Raw genomic sequence first — 16,230 nt, forward strand, 5'->3', positions numbered from 1 at the left:
AATGACTGATGGAGGGACCAGGTTAGTAATGACTGATGGAGGGACCAGGTTAGTATGGAGGGACCAGGTTAATAATGACTGATGGAGGGACCAGGTTAGTAATGACTGATGGAGGGACCAGGTTAGTATGGAGGGACCAGGTTAGTAATGACTGATGGAGGGACCAGGTTAGTCCATGACTGATGGAGGGACCAGGTTAGTATGGAGGGACCAGGTTAGTAATGACTGATGGAGGGACCAGGTTAGTAATGACTGATGGAGGGACCAGGTTAGCCCTACTGACTGATGGAGGGACCAGGTTAGTATGACTGATGGAGGGACCAGGTTAGTAATGACTGATGGAGGGACCAGGTTAGTACTGACTGATGGAGGGACCAGGTTAGTAATGACTGATGGAGGGACCAGGTTAGTAATGACTGATGGAGGGACCAGGTTAGTACTGACTGATGGAGGGACCAGGTTAATAATGACTGATGGAGGGACCAGGTTAGTAATGACTGATGGAGGGACCAGGTTAGTAATGACTGATGGAGGGACCAGGTTAATAATGACTGATGGAGGGACCAGGTTAGTAATGACTGATGGAGGGACCAGGTTAATAATGACTGATGGAGGGACCAGGTTAATAATGACTGATGGAGGGACCAGGTTCTAATGACTGATGGAGGAACCAGGTTAATAATGACTGATGGAGGGACCAGGTTAGTATGGAGGGACCAGGTTAGTAATGACTGATGGAGGGACCAGGTTAATCCATGACTGATGGAGGGACCAGGTTAATAATGACTGATGGAGGGACCAGGTTAGTAATGACTGATGGAGGGACCAGCCCTTAATAATGACTGATGGAGGGACCAGGTTAGTATGGAGGGACCAGGTTAGTAATGACTGATGGAGGGACCAGGTTAATAATGACTGATGGAGGGACCAGGTTAGTAATGACTGATGGAGGGACCAGGTTAATAATGACTGATGGAGGGACCAGGTTAGTAATGACTGATGGAGGGACCAGGTTAATAATGACTGATGGAGGGACCAGGTTAGTAATGACTGATGGAGGGACCAGGTTAATAATGACTGATGGAGGGACCAGGTTAGTAATGACTGATGGAGGGACCAGGTTAGTAATGACTGATGGAGGGACCAGGTTAGTAATGACTGATGGAGGGACCAGGTTATTAATGACTGATGGATGGACCAGGTTAGTAATGACTGATGGAGGGACCAGGTTAGTAATGACTGATGGAGGGACCAGGTTAATAATGACTGATGGAGGGACCAGGTTAGTAATGACTGATGGAGGGACCAGGTTAATAATGACTGATGGAGGGACCAGGTTAGTAATGACTGATGGAGGGACCAGGTTAATAATGACTGATGGAGGGACCAGGTTAATAATGACTGATGGAGGGACCAGGTTAGTAATGACTGATGGAGGGACCAGGTTAATAATGACTGATGGAGGGACCAGGTTAGTATGGAGGGACCAGGTTAGTAATGACTGATGCAGGGACCAGGTTAAGCCCCTCTCCACCTCTGATGGAGGGACCAGGTTAATAATGACTGATGGAGGGACCCTTAGTAATGACTGATGGAGGGACCAGGTTAATAATGACTGATGGAGCCCCAGGTTCCACCTATGGAGGGACCAGGTTAGTAATGACTGATGGAGGGACCAGGTTAGTAATGACTGATGGAGGGACCAGGTTAGTAATGACTGATGGAGGGACCAGGTTAATAATGACTGATGGAGGGACCAGGTTAGTAATGACTGATGGAGGGACCAGGTTAATAATGACTGATGGAGGGACCAGGTTAGTAATGACTCCTGGAGGGACCAGGTTCCAATGACTGATGGAGGGACCAGGTTAATAATGACTGATGGAGGGACCAGGTTAGCCTGACCTCAGGGACCACCTTCCTCAACCCCTAATCCACCTCTCCTGGAGGGACCAGGTTCTGACTGATGGAGGGACCAGGTTAGTAATGACTGATGGAGGGACCAGGTTAGTAATGACTGATGGAGGGACCAGGTTAGTAATGACTGATGGAGGGACCAGGTTAGTAATGACTGATGGAGGGACCAGGTTAGTAATGACTGATGGAGGGACCAGGTTATTAATGACTGATGGATGGACCAGGTTAGTAATGACTGATGGAGGGACCAGGTTAGTAATGACTGATGGAGGGACCAGGTTAATAATGACTGATGGAGGGACCAGGTTAGTAATGACTGATGGAGGGACCAGGTTAATAATGACTGATGGAGGGACCAGGTTAGTAATGACTGATGGAGGGACCAGTTTAGTAATGACTGATGGAGGGACCAGGTCACCTCTCCTCAGCCCCTCTCCACCTCTCCTCAGCCCCTCTCCTCAGCCCCTCTCCACCTCTCCTCAGCCCTTCTCCATCTCTCCTCAGCCCTTCTCCATCTCTCCTCAGCCCTTCTCCATCTCTCCTCAGCCCTTCTCCATCTCTCCTCAGCCCTTCTCCATCTCTCCTCAGCCCTTCTCCATCTCTCCTCAGCCCTTCTCCATCTCTCCTCAGCCCTTCTCCATCTCTCCTCAGCCCCTCTCCACCTCTCCTCAGCCCCTCTCCACCTCTCCTCAGCCCCTCTCCACCTCTCCTCAGCCCTTCTCCATCTCTCCTCAGCCTCTCTACCTCTCCTCAGCCTCTCTACCTCTCCTCAACCCCTCTCTTCCTCTCCTCAGCCGCTATCTCCCCTGTCCCTCTCAGCCTCTCCTCAGCCCTTCTCCACCTCTCCTCAGCCTCTCCACCTCTCCTCAGTCCCTCACCACCTCTCCTCAGCCTCTCCACCTCTCCTCAGCTCCTCCCTAACTCTCCTCGGTCCCAATCATCCTCTGTTAACCGCCAGGCTACCTTACCTCATGTCTGTCATCTCTCTCATGCCTCTCGTTACGCAAGGAGATAATCACACTGCACATATTTAGTAATTTGCTGGAGTGTCAGGAAGATGTTGCTGCAGCACAGCGGATCCGCTGGGGGATCAAGTCCGAGCTGGGGGATGCTGTGCAGTGAGATCGGGTTGACGAGCAGAGTGATTGGAATGACGCTGTTATTACTGTCTCTCAGCTATTGTTTTCCTCCCCATTCAATTACTATCACAACCAATTCAATTAATAACAGATGTTTTTTTTTTAAAGATGTCATTTAAGAATCAATTTGTTAATTGATCTATTGGAGGTTTTGATGGATTATATTGATTATCCTATAGGTTGTGTGATTGAAGTCATATTTAATATACTTGGGGCCTTGCAGATCAATTCCTTTTGACATGTGGATCAATAATCCATTCAACGTGATTCAGAGCATTACAATGGCTTGAGACATTTATAGAAACGTGTCGCGAGGGACCAGGTCAATAATGACTGATAGGGACCTATAGGTTAAGTGATTGAAGTCATCCATTCAACGTGATTCAGAGTATTACAATGTCTTGAGACATTTATAGAAACGTGTCACGTCATTTTATCTTCCATTGGACGCCACTTAATGTTCACAAGGCGTCGTTATGTGGCACCCTATTCCCTACGTAGTGCACTACTTTTGACCAGGGGCTCCATAGAGAATAAGGGTGCCAGCTGAGACACAACCAATAAGTCCTGTTGGCCACAACGGCATGTGACAGGTCTGGAATCAGCTAACGTTTTATACTGGCTGGTCACACTGAGCAATACTGGTCTGAAATCAGCTAACACTGTCACACTGAGCAATTACTACAGGTCTGGAATCAGCTAACGCTTTATACTGGCTGGTCACACTGAGCAATTACTACAGGTCTGGAATCAGCTAACGCTTTATACTGGCTGGTCACACTGAGCAATTACTACAGGTCTGGAATCAGCTAACACTGTATACTGGCTGGTCACACTGAGCAATTACTACAGGTCTGGAATCAGCTAACACTTTATACTGGCTGGACACACTGAGCAATTACTACAGGTCTGGAATCAGCTAACACTTTATACTGGCTGGACACACTGAGCAATTACTACAGGTCTGGAATCAGCTAACACTGTATTCATTAGGAATGACTGCTGGAAACACACACACATGGATGACTGTGCTATGGAACGGTGATGAAGGAGTTTATGTCCTAATGCCTTTTACAGCAGAGCAGAGCAGGCCACAGTCAGAAACAGTAGGCTCCTTTTAGAGCAGAGCAGGCCACAGTCAGAAACAGTAGGCTCCTTTTACAGCAGAGCAGGCCACAGTCAGAAACAGTAGGCTCCTTTTACAGCAGAGCAGAGCAGGCCACAGTCAGAAACAGTAGGCTCCTTTTAGAGCAGAGCAGGCCACAGTCAGAAACAGTAGGCTCCTTTTACAGCAGAACAGAGCAGGCCACAGTCAGAAACAGTAGGCTCCTTTTAGAGCAGAGCAGGCCACAGTCAGAAACAGTAGGCTCCTTTTACAGCAGAACAGAGCAGGCCACAGTCAGAAACAGTAGGCTCCTTTTAGAGCAGAGCAGGCCACAGTCAGAAACAGTAGGCTCCTTTACAGCAGAACAGAGCAGGCCACAGTCAGAAACAGTAGGCTCCTTTTACAGCAGAGCAGGCCAGTCAGAAACAGTAGGCTCCTTTTAGAGCAGAGCAGTCAGAAACAGTAGGCTCCTTTTACAGCAGAACAGAGCAGGCCACAGTCAGAAACAGTAGGCTCCTTTTAGAGCAGAGCAGGCCACAGTCAGAAACAGTAGGCTCCTTTTACAGCAGAACAGAGCAGGCCACAGTCAGAAACAGTAGGCTCCTTTTAGAGCTCCACAGTCAGAAACAGTAGGCTCCTTTTAGAGTAGAGCAGAGCAGGCCACAGTCAGAAACAGTAGGCTCCTTTTAGAGCAGAGCAGGCCACAGTCAGAAACAGTAGGCTCCTTTTACAGCAGAATAGAGCAGGCCACAGTCAGAAACAGTAGGCTCCTTTTACAGCAGAGCAGGGCAGGCCACAGTCAGAACAGTAGGCTCCTTTTAGAGCAGAGCAGGCCACAGTCAGAAACAGTAGGCTCCTTTTAGAGCAGAGCAGGCCACAGTCAGAACAGTAGGCTCAGAGCAGAGCAGGCCACAGTCAGAAACAGTAGGCTCCTTTTAGAGCAGAACAGAGCAGGCCACAGTCAGAAACAGTAGGCTCCTTTTAGAGCAGAGCAGGCCACAGTCAGAAACAGTAGGCTCCTTTTAGAGCAGAACCAGTCAGAAACAGTAGGCTCCTTTTAGAGCAGAGCAGGCCACAGTCAGAAACAGTAGGCTCCTTTTACAGCAGACAGTCAGAGCAGGCTCCTTTTAGAGCAGAGCAGGCCACAGTCAGAAACAGTAGGCTCCTTTTACAGCAGAGCAGGGCAGGCCACAGTCAGAACAGTAGGCTCCTTTTAGAGCAGAGCAGGCCACAGTCAGAAACTGTAGGCTCCTTTTAGAGCAGAGCAGAGCAGGCCACAGTCAGATACAGTAGGCTCCTTTTAGAGCAGAGCAGGCCACAGTCAGAAACAGTAGGCTCCTTTTAGAACAGAGCAGGCCACAGTCAGAAACAGTAGGCTCCTTTTAGAGCAGAGCAGGCCACAGTCAGAAACAGTAGGCTCCTTTTAGAGCAGAGCAGGCCACAGTCAGAAACAGTAGGCTCCTTTTAGAGCAGAGCAGGCCACAGTCAGAAACAGTAGGCTCCTTTTAGAGCAGAGCAGAGCAGGCCACAGTCAGAAACAGTAGGCTCCATTCTAAGTCATGGCTTTTGTCCTGTGTAGGCATTGTCCAGGATTGCAGTGCTGTGGACTATTCTGTAGTAGTGAATGTTGGAAGAGCAATGACTGATGTTAATTCATCACTAATGTGCCATTTGTGTTGAATTAACTCTCCTTTCCATTTATTTCATGCCAATACAGAAATTCATGATGAAGGTAAGTTCATTACCGTCTGCTGCTCCCCCTTCTGTCACTGTGTGTCTGATCCCCTTCTGTCACTGTGTGTCTGATCCCCTTCTGTCACTGTGTGTCTGATCTCCTTCTGTCACTGTGTGTCTGATCCCCTTCTGTCACTGTGTGTCTGATCCCCTTCTGTCACTGTGTGTCTGATCCCCTTCTGTCACTGTGTGTCTGATCTCCTTCTGTCACTGTGTGTCTGATCTCCTTCTGTCACTGTGTGTCTGATCCCCTTCTGTCACTGTGTGTCTGATCCCCTTCTGTCACTGTGTGTCTGATCCCCTTCTGTCACTGTGTGTCTGATCTCCTAGCTCCTTCTGTCACTGTGTGTCTGATCTCCTAGCTCCTTCTGTCACTGTGTGTCTGATTTCCTTCTGTCACTGTGTGTCTGATCTCCTAGCTCCTTCTGTCACTGTGTGTCTGATCTCCTAGCTCCTTCTGTCACTGTGTGTCTGAGCTCCTAGCTCCTCATCTCTACAAAAACCCTATTATCCCAACATTATCTTCCTAATCACACACAGCTGTACCTGACACCACACACACACTTTCCCACCCTCCCCCAGTCTCATGGACAGTCCGCTGTGTGGTAGGATGGATGGAAACACAGAAGCAGCCTGTCTTTGTCAGATTATCTAGAGGAAACACCTGTATGTTTGTGTGTGTGTGTGTGTGTCTCTGTGTGCGTGTGTGTGTGTGTGTGTGTGTGTGTGTGTGTGTGTGTGTGTGTGTGTGTGTGTGTGTGTGTGTGTGTGTGTGTGTGTGTGTGTGTGTGTGTGTGTGTGTGTGCGTGCGTGCGTGCGTGCGTTCGTGGGCGGTGTGAGCAGGCGTGCGTGCATGTTTGTGTGAATGTGGCTGTGTCTGACTGACTGACTAGGCTAGGAGGGGGGCTGTTAGATGAAGACATGCTAGCCAGGGAACTGTAGGAGGGGGGACTGTTAGATGAAGACATGCTAGCCAGGGAACTGTAGGAGGGGGGCTGTTAGATGAAGACATGCTAGCCAGGGAACTGTAGGAGGGGGGACTGTTAGATGAAGACATGCTAGCCAGGGAACTGTAGGAGGGGGGCTGTTAGATGAAGACATGCTAGCCAGGGAACTGTAGGAGGGGGGACTGTTAGATGAAGACATGCTAGCCAGGGAACTGTAGGAGGGGGGGACTGTTAGATGAAGACATGCTAGCCAGGGAACTGTAGGAGGGGGACTGTTAGATGAAGACATGCTAGCCAGGGAACTGTAGGAGGGGGGGACTGTTAGATGAAGACATGCTAGCCAGGGAACTGTAGGAGGGGGGGGGGGCTGTTTGATGAAGACATGCTAGCCTAGCCAGGGTACTGTAGGAGGGAGGGGCTGTTAGATGAAGACATGCTAGCCTAGCCAGGGTACTGTAGGAGGGAGGGGCTGTTAGATGAAGACATGCTAGCCTAGCCAGGGTACTGTAGGAGGGAGGGGCTGTTAGATGAAGACATGCTAGCCTAGCCAGGGTACTGTAGGAGGGAGGGGCTGTTAGATGAAGACATGCTAGTCTAGCCAGGGTACTTTAGGAGGGAGGGGCTGTTAGATGAAGACATTCTAGCCTAGCCAGGGTACTGGGTACTGTATAGGGCTATTTGACCAAGAAGGAAAGTGATGGAGTGCTGCATCAGATGACCTGTCCTCCAGAATCACCCAACCTCAACCCAATTGAGATGGTTTGGGATGAGTTGGACCTCAGAGGGAAGGATGAGTTGGACCTCAGAGGGAAGGATGAGTTGGACCTCAGAGGGAAGGATGAGTTGGACCGCAGAGGGAAGGATGAGTTGGACCTCAGAGGGAAGGATGAGTTGGACCTCAGAGTGAAGGATGAGTTGGACCTCAGAGGGAAGGATGAGTTGGACCGCAGAGGGAAGGATGAGTTGGACGGCAGAGTGAAGGATGAGTTGGACTGCAGAGGGAAGGATGAGTTGGACGGCAGAGTGAAGGATGAGTTGGACCTCAGAGGGAAGGAAAATGCAGCTACCAAATGCTCAGCATATGTGGTAACACCTTCAGGAATGTTGGAAAAGTATTCCAGGTGAAGCTGGTTGAGAGAATGTCAAGAGTGTGCAAAGCTTTAATCAAGGAAATGCGTTGGTACTTTAAAGAATCTGAAATATAAAATACATTTAGATTTATTTAACACTTTTTTGGTTACTACATGATTCCATATGTGTTATTTCATAGTTTTGATATCTTCACTATTATTCTACAACGTAGAGAATAGTAAAAAATAAATAAAAACCCTGGAATGAGTAGGTGTGTCCATACTTTTGACTGGGACTGTATATACACAGTGTCTTCGGAGAGTCTCCAGACCCCTTGACTTGTTTCTACATGTTGTTATGTTACAGCCTTGTTCTAAAATGGATTCAATAGTTTTTTTCCCTCATCAATCTACACACAATACCCCATAATGACATCACAATACCCCATAATGACATCACAATACCCCATAATGACATCACAATACCCCATAATGACATCACAATACCCCATAATGACATCACAATACCCCATAATGACATCACAATACCCCATAATGACATCACAATACCCCATAATGTCATGACATCACAATACCCCATAATGACATCACAATACCCCATAATGACATCACAATACCCCATAATGACAAAGCAAAAACAGGTTTCTAGAAATTATAGCTAATTCATTAAAAATAAAAACAGAAATTTCACATTTACATAAGTACCTTTTGGCAGTGATTACAGCCTTGATTCTTCTTGGGTATGACGCTACAAGCTTGGCACACCTGTATTTGGGGAGTTTCATTCTTCTCTGCAGATCCTCTCGAGCTCTGTCAGGTTAGATGGGGAGTTTTGGTGCACAGCTATTTTAAGGTCTCTCCAGAGATGTTCGATCGGGTTCGTCCTGTCTCTGGCTGGGCCACTGAAGGACATTCAGAGACTCGTCCCGAAGCCACTCCTGCGTTGTCTTGGCTGTGTGCTTAGGGTTGGTGTCCTGTTGGAAGGTGAACCTTCACCCCAGTCCTGAGCGCTCTGGAGCAGGTTTTCATCAAGGATTTCTCTGTACTTTGCTCTCTTCATCTTGGCCTTGATCCTGACTCCCAGTCCCTGACACTGAAAAACATCCCCACCACATGATGCTGCCACCACCACCATGCTTCACCGTAGAGATGGTTTCCTCCAAACGTGAAGCTTGGCATTCAGGCTAAAAGAGTTCAATCTTGGTTTCATCAGAACAAAGAATCTTGTTTCTCATGGTCTGAGAGTCTTTAGGTGCCTTTTGTCAAACTCCAAGCTGGCTGTCATGTGCCTTTCACTGAGGAGTGGTTTCCAAAGGCACTGTCGGTAACAGGAAATATAGGTATAGATAAAGTGACAAGGCAACAGGATAGATAATCAACAGTAGCAGCAGCGTATGTGATGAGTCAAAAATAGTTATTTTAGCGATTTTTTAAAAACTTTTAAGCAGTCTCATTACTTTTTTGAGTAGAAGCTGTTTCAGCGTCCTGAGGGGGAAGAGGCGTTGTCGTGCCCTCGTCACGACTGTGTTGGTGTGTTTGGACCATGGTTGGTTCTTAGCCATGTGGACAGAGGAATGTTTGGTTCTTAGCCATGTGGACAGAGGAATGGTTGGTTCTTAGCCATGTGGACAGAGGAACTTGAAGCTCCACTACAGTCGATGTGAATGAGGGCGTGTTCTTTGCCGATCAGCTCCTTTGTCTGGCTGACATTAAGGGAGTGGTTGTCCTGGCAACACACTGCTGCAGAGATGGTTCCTTCAGGAAGAATCTCCCATATCCGTAGAGGAACTCTGGGGCTCCTTCAGAGTGACCATCGGGTTCTTGGTCACTTCCCTGACCATGGCCCTTCTCCCATGATTTTTTCTGGCACCACACTGCCAGGTCTCTTACCTCCTCGACTGTCTCATCGTCGGTGGTGATCAGGTCACCACCATCGTGTCATCGGCAAACTTGATGATGGTGTTGGAGTCGTGCGCGGCCACACAGTCGTGGGTGAACAGGAAGTACAGGAGGGGACTGAGCACGCACCCCTGAGGGGACCCCTGTGTTGAGAGTCAGCATAGTGGATGTGTTGTTGCCTACCCTCATCACCTGGTGGCGGCCCATCAGGAAGTCCAGGATCCAGTTGAAGAGGGAGGTGTTTCATTCCCATGATCCTCAGCTTAGTGATGAGCTTGGAGGGCACTATTGTGTTAAACGCTGAGCGGTAGTGTGGAGAGCAATAGAGGTTGCGTCATCTGTGGATCTGTTTTGGCAGTATGTGAATTGGAGTGGGGTCCAGGATGTCTGGGATACTGGTGTTGATGTGAGCCACGACCAGCCTTTCAAAATATTTCATGGCTGCAGACGTAATAGTCATTTAGACAGCTTACCTTGGCATTCTGCCTGAAACATGTAGATATTACAGACTGGGTCAGGGAGAGGTTGAAAATGTCAGAGAAGACACGTGCCAGCTGGTCAGCACATGCTCAGTCCTGGTAATCCGTCTGGTCCTGCAGCCTTGTGAATGTTAACCTGTTTAAAGGTCTCACTCACATCGGCTACGGAGAGTGTGATCACGCAGTCGTCCAGAACAGCTGGTGTTCTCACGCATGTTTCAGTATTGCTTGCCTCGAAGCGAGCACAGAAGGCATTTAGCTCGTCCGGTGGACTCGTCTCACTGGGCAACTCTCAGCTGGGTTTCCCTTTTGTAATTCATGATAGTTTGCAAGCCCTGACAAGTGTCAGAGCCGGTGTAGTATGATTCGATCTTAGTCCTGTATAGTAACAGTATTGTACGTGTAAACTAGTTCCTGAATGTGTCTCTTGTCCCTCTGTCTCTGTCCTGTAGACGGCCCAGGGAGGGGGCCACCGCACCTTACTGTACGGACACGCTGTTCTGCTACGACACTCCTACAGCGGCATGGTGAGTCCCTCTGCAGTGTGTCCGGACACCCATATACAGGAAGTAACATGTACTTGAATCAGTGTCACAATCTTCCATTCCAGGTTTTTGCTCTGTGATGTCAGTCAGTTGTGGTTGTCATCATCTGTGTTGTGGTTGTCATCATCTTTGTTGTGGTTGTCATCATCTTTGTTGTGATTGTCATCTTTGTTGTGATTGTCATCTGTGTTGTGGTTGTCATCATCTGTGTTGTTGTTGTCATCATCTTTGTTGTAGTTGTCATCATCTTTGTTGTGGTTGTCATCTGTGTTGTGGTTGTCATCATCTTTGTTGTAGTTGTCATCATCTTTGTTGTAGTTGTCATCTGTGTTGTGGTTGTCATCATCTTTGTTGTGGTTGTCATCATCTGTGTTGTAGTTGTCATCATCTTTGTTGTGGTTGTCATCTGTGTTGTGGTTGTCATCATCTTTGTTGTGGTTGTCATCATCTTTGTTGTATTCTTGTCTGTATTTTCTAGTGATACGCGAGTTGCTGAGCCAGTCAGACAAGGCAATAGGAGACTGGTTTCTACCATGTTGTGTCTGGTTGTGTTGAGGAATAATTGACTTCTTTTGTTTCTCTGTCTAGTACCTCTGTTGCCTCGGTACCTCCCGATCCTCAACCGACAAACTGGCGTTTGATGTTGGACTGCAGGAAGACACAACAGGTAGGTCTCTTTCTCTTCTTCTTTCCCAACAGCCATAGTATAGCTAGTACAGTCAGATGAGACAACATCACCAAGCCATGGTGTAGTGTTATGTTGTCGTGCAAGCTTCAGAGAGAGAGAGAGATGTTTCTGATGCTGGGTTTTATGAGTTCCCATAGTAAGACTGTTGTGATGCTGTGTGGGTGTGGACGTTTACTATGTTGTGTGTCGGTGTGTGTGCCATGCTGACTGTGGTTAGCAGACTCCAGACCCTTCTGGAGGTTCTAGACCCCAGACCCTGCTGGAGGTTACTAGACCCCAGACCCTGCTGGAGGTTACTAGACCCCAGACCCTGCTGGAGGTTACTGGACCTCAGACCCTGCTGGAGGTTACTGGACTCCAGACCCTGCTGGAGGTTACTAGACTCCAGACCCTGCTGGAGGTTACTGGACTCCAGACCCTGCTGGAGGTTACTAGACTCCAGACCCTGCTGAAGGTTACTGGACTCCAGACTCTGCTGGAGGTTACTGGGCTCCAGACCCTGCTGGAGGTTACTGGACTCCAGACCCTGCTGGAGGTTACTGGACTCCAGACCCTGCTAGAGGTTACTAGACTCCAGACCCTGCTAGAGGTTACTGGACTCCAGGTCCTCAGTGGTGCTGCTGGAGGTTACTAGAATCCAGACCCTGCTGGAGGCTACTAGTCTCCAGACCCTGCTGGAGGCTACTAGACTCCAGACCCTCAGTGGTGCTGCTGGAGGTTACTAGACCCCAGACCCTGCTGGAGGTTACTAGACCCCAGACCCTGCTGGAGATTACTAGACCCCAGACCCTGCTGGGGGTTACTAGACCCCAGACCCTGCTGGAGGTTACTGGACTCCAGACCCTGCTGGAGGTTACTAGACTCCAGACCCTGCTGGAGGTTACTGGACTCCAGACCCTGCTGGAGGTTACTAGACTCCAGACCCTGCTGAAGGTTACTGGACTCCAGACTCTGCTGGAGGTTACTGGGCTCCAGACCCTGCTGGAGGTTACTGGACTCCAGACCCTGCTTGAGGTTACTGGACTCCAGACCCTGCTGGAGGTTACTGGACTCCAGACCCTGCTAGAGGTTACTAGACCCCAGACCCTGCTGGAGGTTACTGGACTCCAGACCCTGCTGGAGATTACTAGACTCCAGACCCTGCTGGAGGTTACTGGACTCCAGACCCTGCTGGAGGTTACTAGACTCCAGACCCTGCTGAAGGTTACTGGACTCCAGACTCTGCTGGAGGTTACTGGGCTCCAGACCCTGCTGGAGGTTACTGGACTCCAGACCCTGCTGGAGGTTACTGGACTCCAGACCCTGCTGGAGGTTACTAGACTCCAGACCCTGCTGGAGGTTACTAGACTCCAGACCCTGCTGGAGGTTACTAGACCCCAGACCCTGCTGGAGGTTCCTAGACCCCAGACCCTGCTGGAGGTTCCTAGACCCCAGACCCTGCTGGAGGTTACTAGACTCCAGACCCTGATGGAGGTTACCAGACTGCAGACCCTCAGTGTTGCTGCCTGTGGTTACTAGGTTGCTGTCTGTCCTGCAACAACCTGGCTGCTACATGAAATCCATCCAGCTCTGTCAGGTTGGATGGGGAGCGTCGCTGCACAGCTATTTTCAGGTCTATCAACATTTACATTTACATTTAAGTCATTTAGCAGACGCTCGTGTTTGATCTGGTTCAAGACCAGGCTCTTGGCCGGGCCACTCGGGGAAATTCAGAGACTTGTCCCGAAGCCACTCCTGCATTGTCCTGTTGGAAGGTGAACCTTCCCCCCCAGTCTGAGGTCCTGAGAGCTCTGGAGCAGGTTTTCATCAAGGATCTCTCTCTGTACTTTGCTCTGTTCATCTTTCCCTCGATCCTGACTAGTCTCCCGGTCCCTACCGCTGAAAAACATCCCACAGCATGATGCTGCTACCACCGTGCCAGGTTTCCTCCAGACGTGACGCTTGGCATTCAGTCCAAAGAGTTCAATCTTGGTTTCATCAGACCAGAGAATCTTGTTTGTCATGGTCTGAGAGTCATTAGGTGCCTTTTGGCAAACTCCAAGCGGGCTGTCATGTTCCTTTTACTGAGGAGTGGCTTCTGTCTGGCCACTCTACCAAACAAGCCTGATTGGTGGAGTGCTGCAGAGATGGTTGTCCTTCTGGAAGGTTCTCCCATCTCCACAGAGGAACTCTGGAGCTCTGTCAGAGTGACCATTGGGTTCTTGGTCACCTCTCTGGTCAAGGCCCTTCTCCCCCGATTGCTCAGTTTAGCCGGGCGGCCAGCTCTAGGAAGAGTCTTGGCGGTTCCAAACTTCTTCCATTTAAGAATGTGTTTTTGGGGACCTTCAAATGCTGCAGACATTTTTTGGTACCCTTCCCCAGATCTGTGCCTCGACACAATCATATCTCGGAGCTCTACGGACAATTTCTTCGACCTCGTGGCCTAGTTTTTGCTCTGACATGCACTGTCAACTGTGGGACCTTATATAGACAGGTGTGTGTGCCTTTCCAAATCATGACCAATCAATTGAATTTACCACATGTACTGTGGTAAAAACATCAAGGAGGATCAATGGAAACAGGATGCACCTGAGCTCAATTTCCAGTCTCATAGCAAAGGGTCTGAATACTTATGTAAATAAGGTATTTCTGTAAAAAAAACTAAAAACCTGTTTTTGCTTTGTAACTATGATGTATTGTGTGTAGATTGGGGATTAAAAAAAAATCATTTTGAGAATAAAGCTGTAATGTAACAAAATGTGGAGAAAGTCAAGGGGTCTGAATACTTTCTGAATGCTCTGTATATAGATAGGGAGGGAGAGAGAGAGAGAGAGGCTCAGAGACAGAGAGGCTCAGAGACAGAGAAGCTCAGAGACAGAGAGGCTCCGAGACAGAGGGAGAGGCTCCGAGACAGAGGGAGAGGCTCCGAGACAGAGGGAGAGGCTCCGAGACAGAGGGAGAGGCTCCGAGACAGAGGGAGAGGCTCCGAGACAGAGGGAGAGGCTCCGAGACAGAGAGGCTCCGAGACAGAGAGGCTCAGAGACAGAGGGAGAGGCTCCGAGACAGAGGGAGAGGCTCCGAGACAGAGGGAGAGGCTCCGAGACAGAGGGAGAGGCTCCGAGACAGAGGGAGAGGCTCAGAGACAGAGAGGCTCAGAGACAGAGAGGCTCAGAGACAGAGAGGCTCAGAGACAGAGAGGCTCAGAGACAGAGAGGCTCAGAGACAGAGAGGCTCAGAGACAGAGATGCTCAGAGACAGAGACGCTCCGAGACAGAGAGACAGAGGCTCAGAGAGAGATAGTCTCTGCCATATCCTCCTGCCTCGTCTCTGACAGGAGAAGCATATCCACCCTGCCTCCAAGCAGAGGTCAGAGGTCAGAGAAGGTTACTGTGATGTCACCATAGTCTCAGCCATATCCTCCTGTCTCGTCTCTGACAGGAGAAGCATGTCCACCCTGCCTCCAAGCAGAGGTCAGAGGTCAGAGAAGGTTACTGTGATATCACCATAGTCTCAGCCATATCCTCCTGTCTCGTCTCTGACAGGAGAAGCATGTCCACCCTGCCTCCAAGCAGAGGTCAGAGGTCAGAGAAGGTTACTGTGATATCACCATAGTCTCAGCCATATCCTCCTGTCTCGTCTCTGACAGGAGAAGCATGTCCACCCTGCCTCCAAGCAGAGGTCAGAGGTCAGAGAAGGTTACTGTGATATCACCATAGTCTCAGCCATATCCTCCTGTCTCGTCTCTGACAGGAGAAGCATGTCCACCCTGCCTCCAAGCAGAGGTCAGAGGTCAGAGAAGGTTACTGTGATATCACCATAGTCTCAGCCATATCCTCCTGTCTCGTCTCTGACAGGAGAAGCATGTCCACCCTGCCTCCAAGCAGAGGTCAGAGGTCAGAGAAGGTTACTGTGATATCACCATAGTCTCAGCCATATCCTTCTGTCTCGTCTCTGACAGGAGAAGCTTGTTGGTGGACCATCCACCCTGCCTCCAAGCAGAGGTCAGAGGGAGAGAAGGTCCGAGTCGGGGATGACCTCATCCTAGTTAGCGTGTCATCAGAACGATACCTGGTGAGTCTCTGATACCCTTTTCACACTGTCACACTGACAACAACCAAACCGTGTTGCCTTGGAGATTTCATTTTTGCTTAGTCCTTTTTGCAACTATGGCAGATCATGCTAGCTCAGTTCACCTTGGTTTGTCTCAGTTCAATCTGGCGAGTGTGAGAAGGCAACACGGAGGCTTCCTATCATACCTCTCCACCCTAACCCTCCTATCATACCACTCCACCCTAACCCTCCTGTCATACCACTCCACCCTAACCCTCCTATCATACCACTCCACCCTAACCCTCCTGCCATACCACACCACCCTAACCCTCCTGCCATACCACTCCACCCTAACCCTCCTATAATACCACTCCACCCTAACCCTCCTATCATACCACTCCACCCTAACCCTCCTATCATACCACTCCACCCTAACCCTCCTATCATACCACTCCACCCTAACCCTCCTGCCATACCACACCACCCTAACCCTCCTGCGATACCACTCCACCCTAACCCTCCTATCATACCACTCCACCCTAACCCTCCTATCATACCACTCCACCCTAACCCTCCTATCATACCTCTCCACCCTAACCCTCCTATCATACCTCTCCACCCTAACCCTCCTATCATACCACTCCACCCTAACCCTCC

The 16,230-nt window shown here is 49.4% G+C and overlaps 1 protein-coding gene across 1 annotated transcript in view; it reads left to right on the forward strand.

Annotated features, from left to right (window-relative positions):
* Positions 1-16,230, forward strand: part of LOC124018713 (ryanodine receptor 2-like) — a gene marked incomplete at its 3' end in the record, with an annotated part of 185,077 nt that overhangs the window by 116,134 nt on the left and 52,713 nt on the right. The window contains 4 exon segments of the mRNA XM_046334064.1: positions 5,879-5,893; positions 10,764-10,838; positions 11,445-11,523; positions 15,482-15,594. Of these exon segments, the coding sequence (XP_046190020.1) occupies positions 5,879-5,893; positions 10,764-10,838; positions 11,445-11,523; positions 15,482-15,594 (282 nt within the window).

This window comes from Oncorhynchus gorbuscha, unplaced genomic scaffold (assembly GCF_021184085.1).
Source record: "Oncorhynchus gorbuscha isolate QuinsamMale2020 ecotype Even-year unplaced genomic scaffold, OgorEven_v1.0 Un_scaffold_569, whole genome shotgun sequence".
NCBI classification, from domain to species: domain Eukaryota; kingdom Metazoa; phylum Chordata; class Actinopteri; order Salmoniformes; family Salmonidae; genus Oncorhynchus; species Oncorhynchus gorbuscha.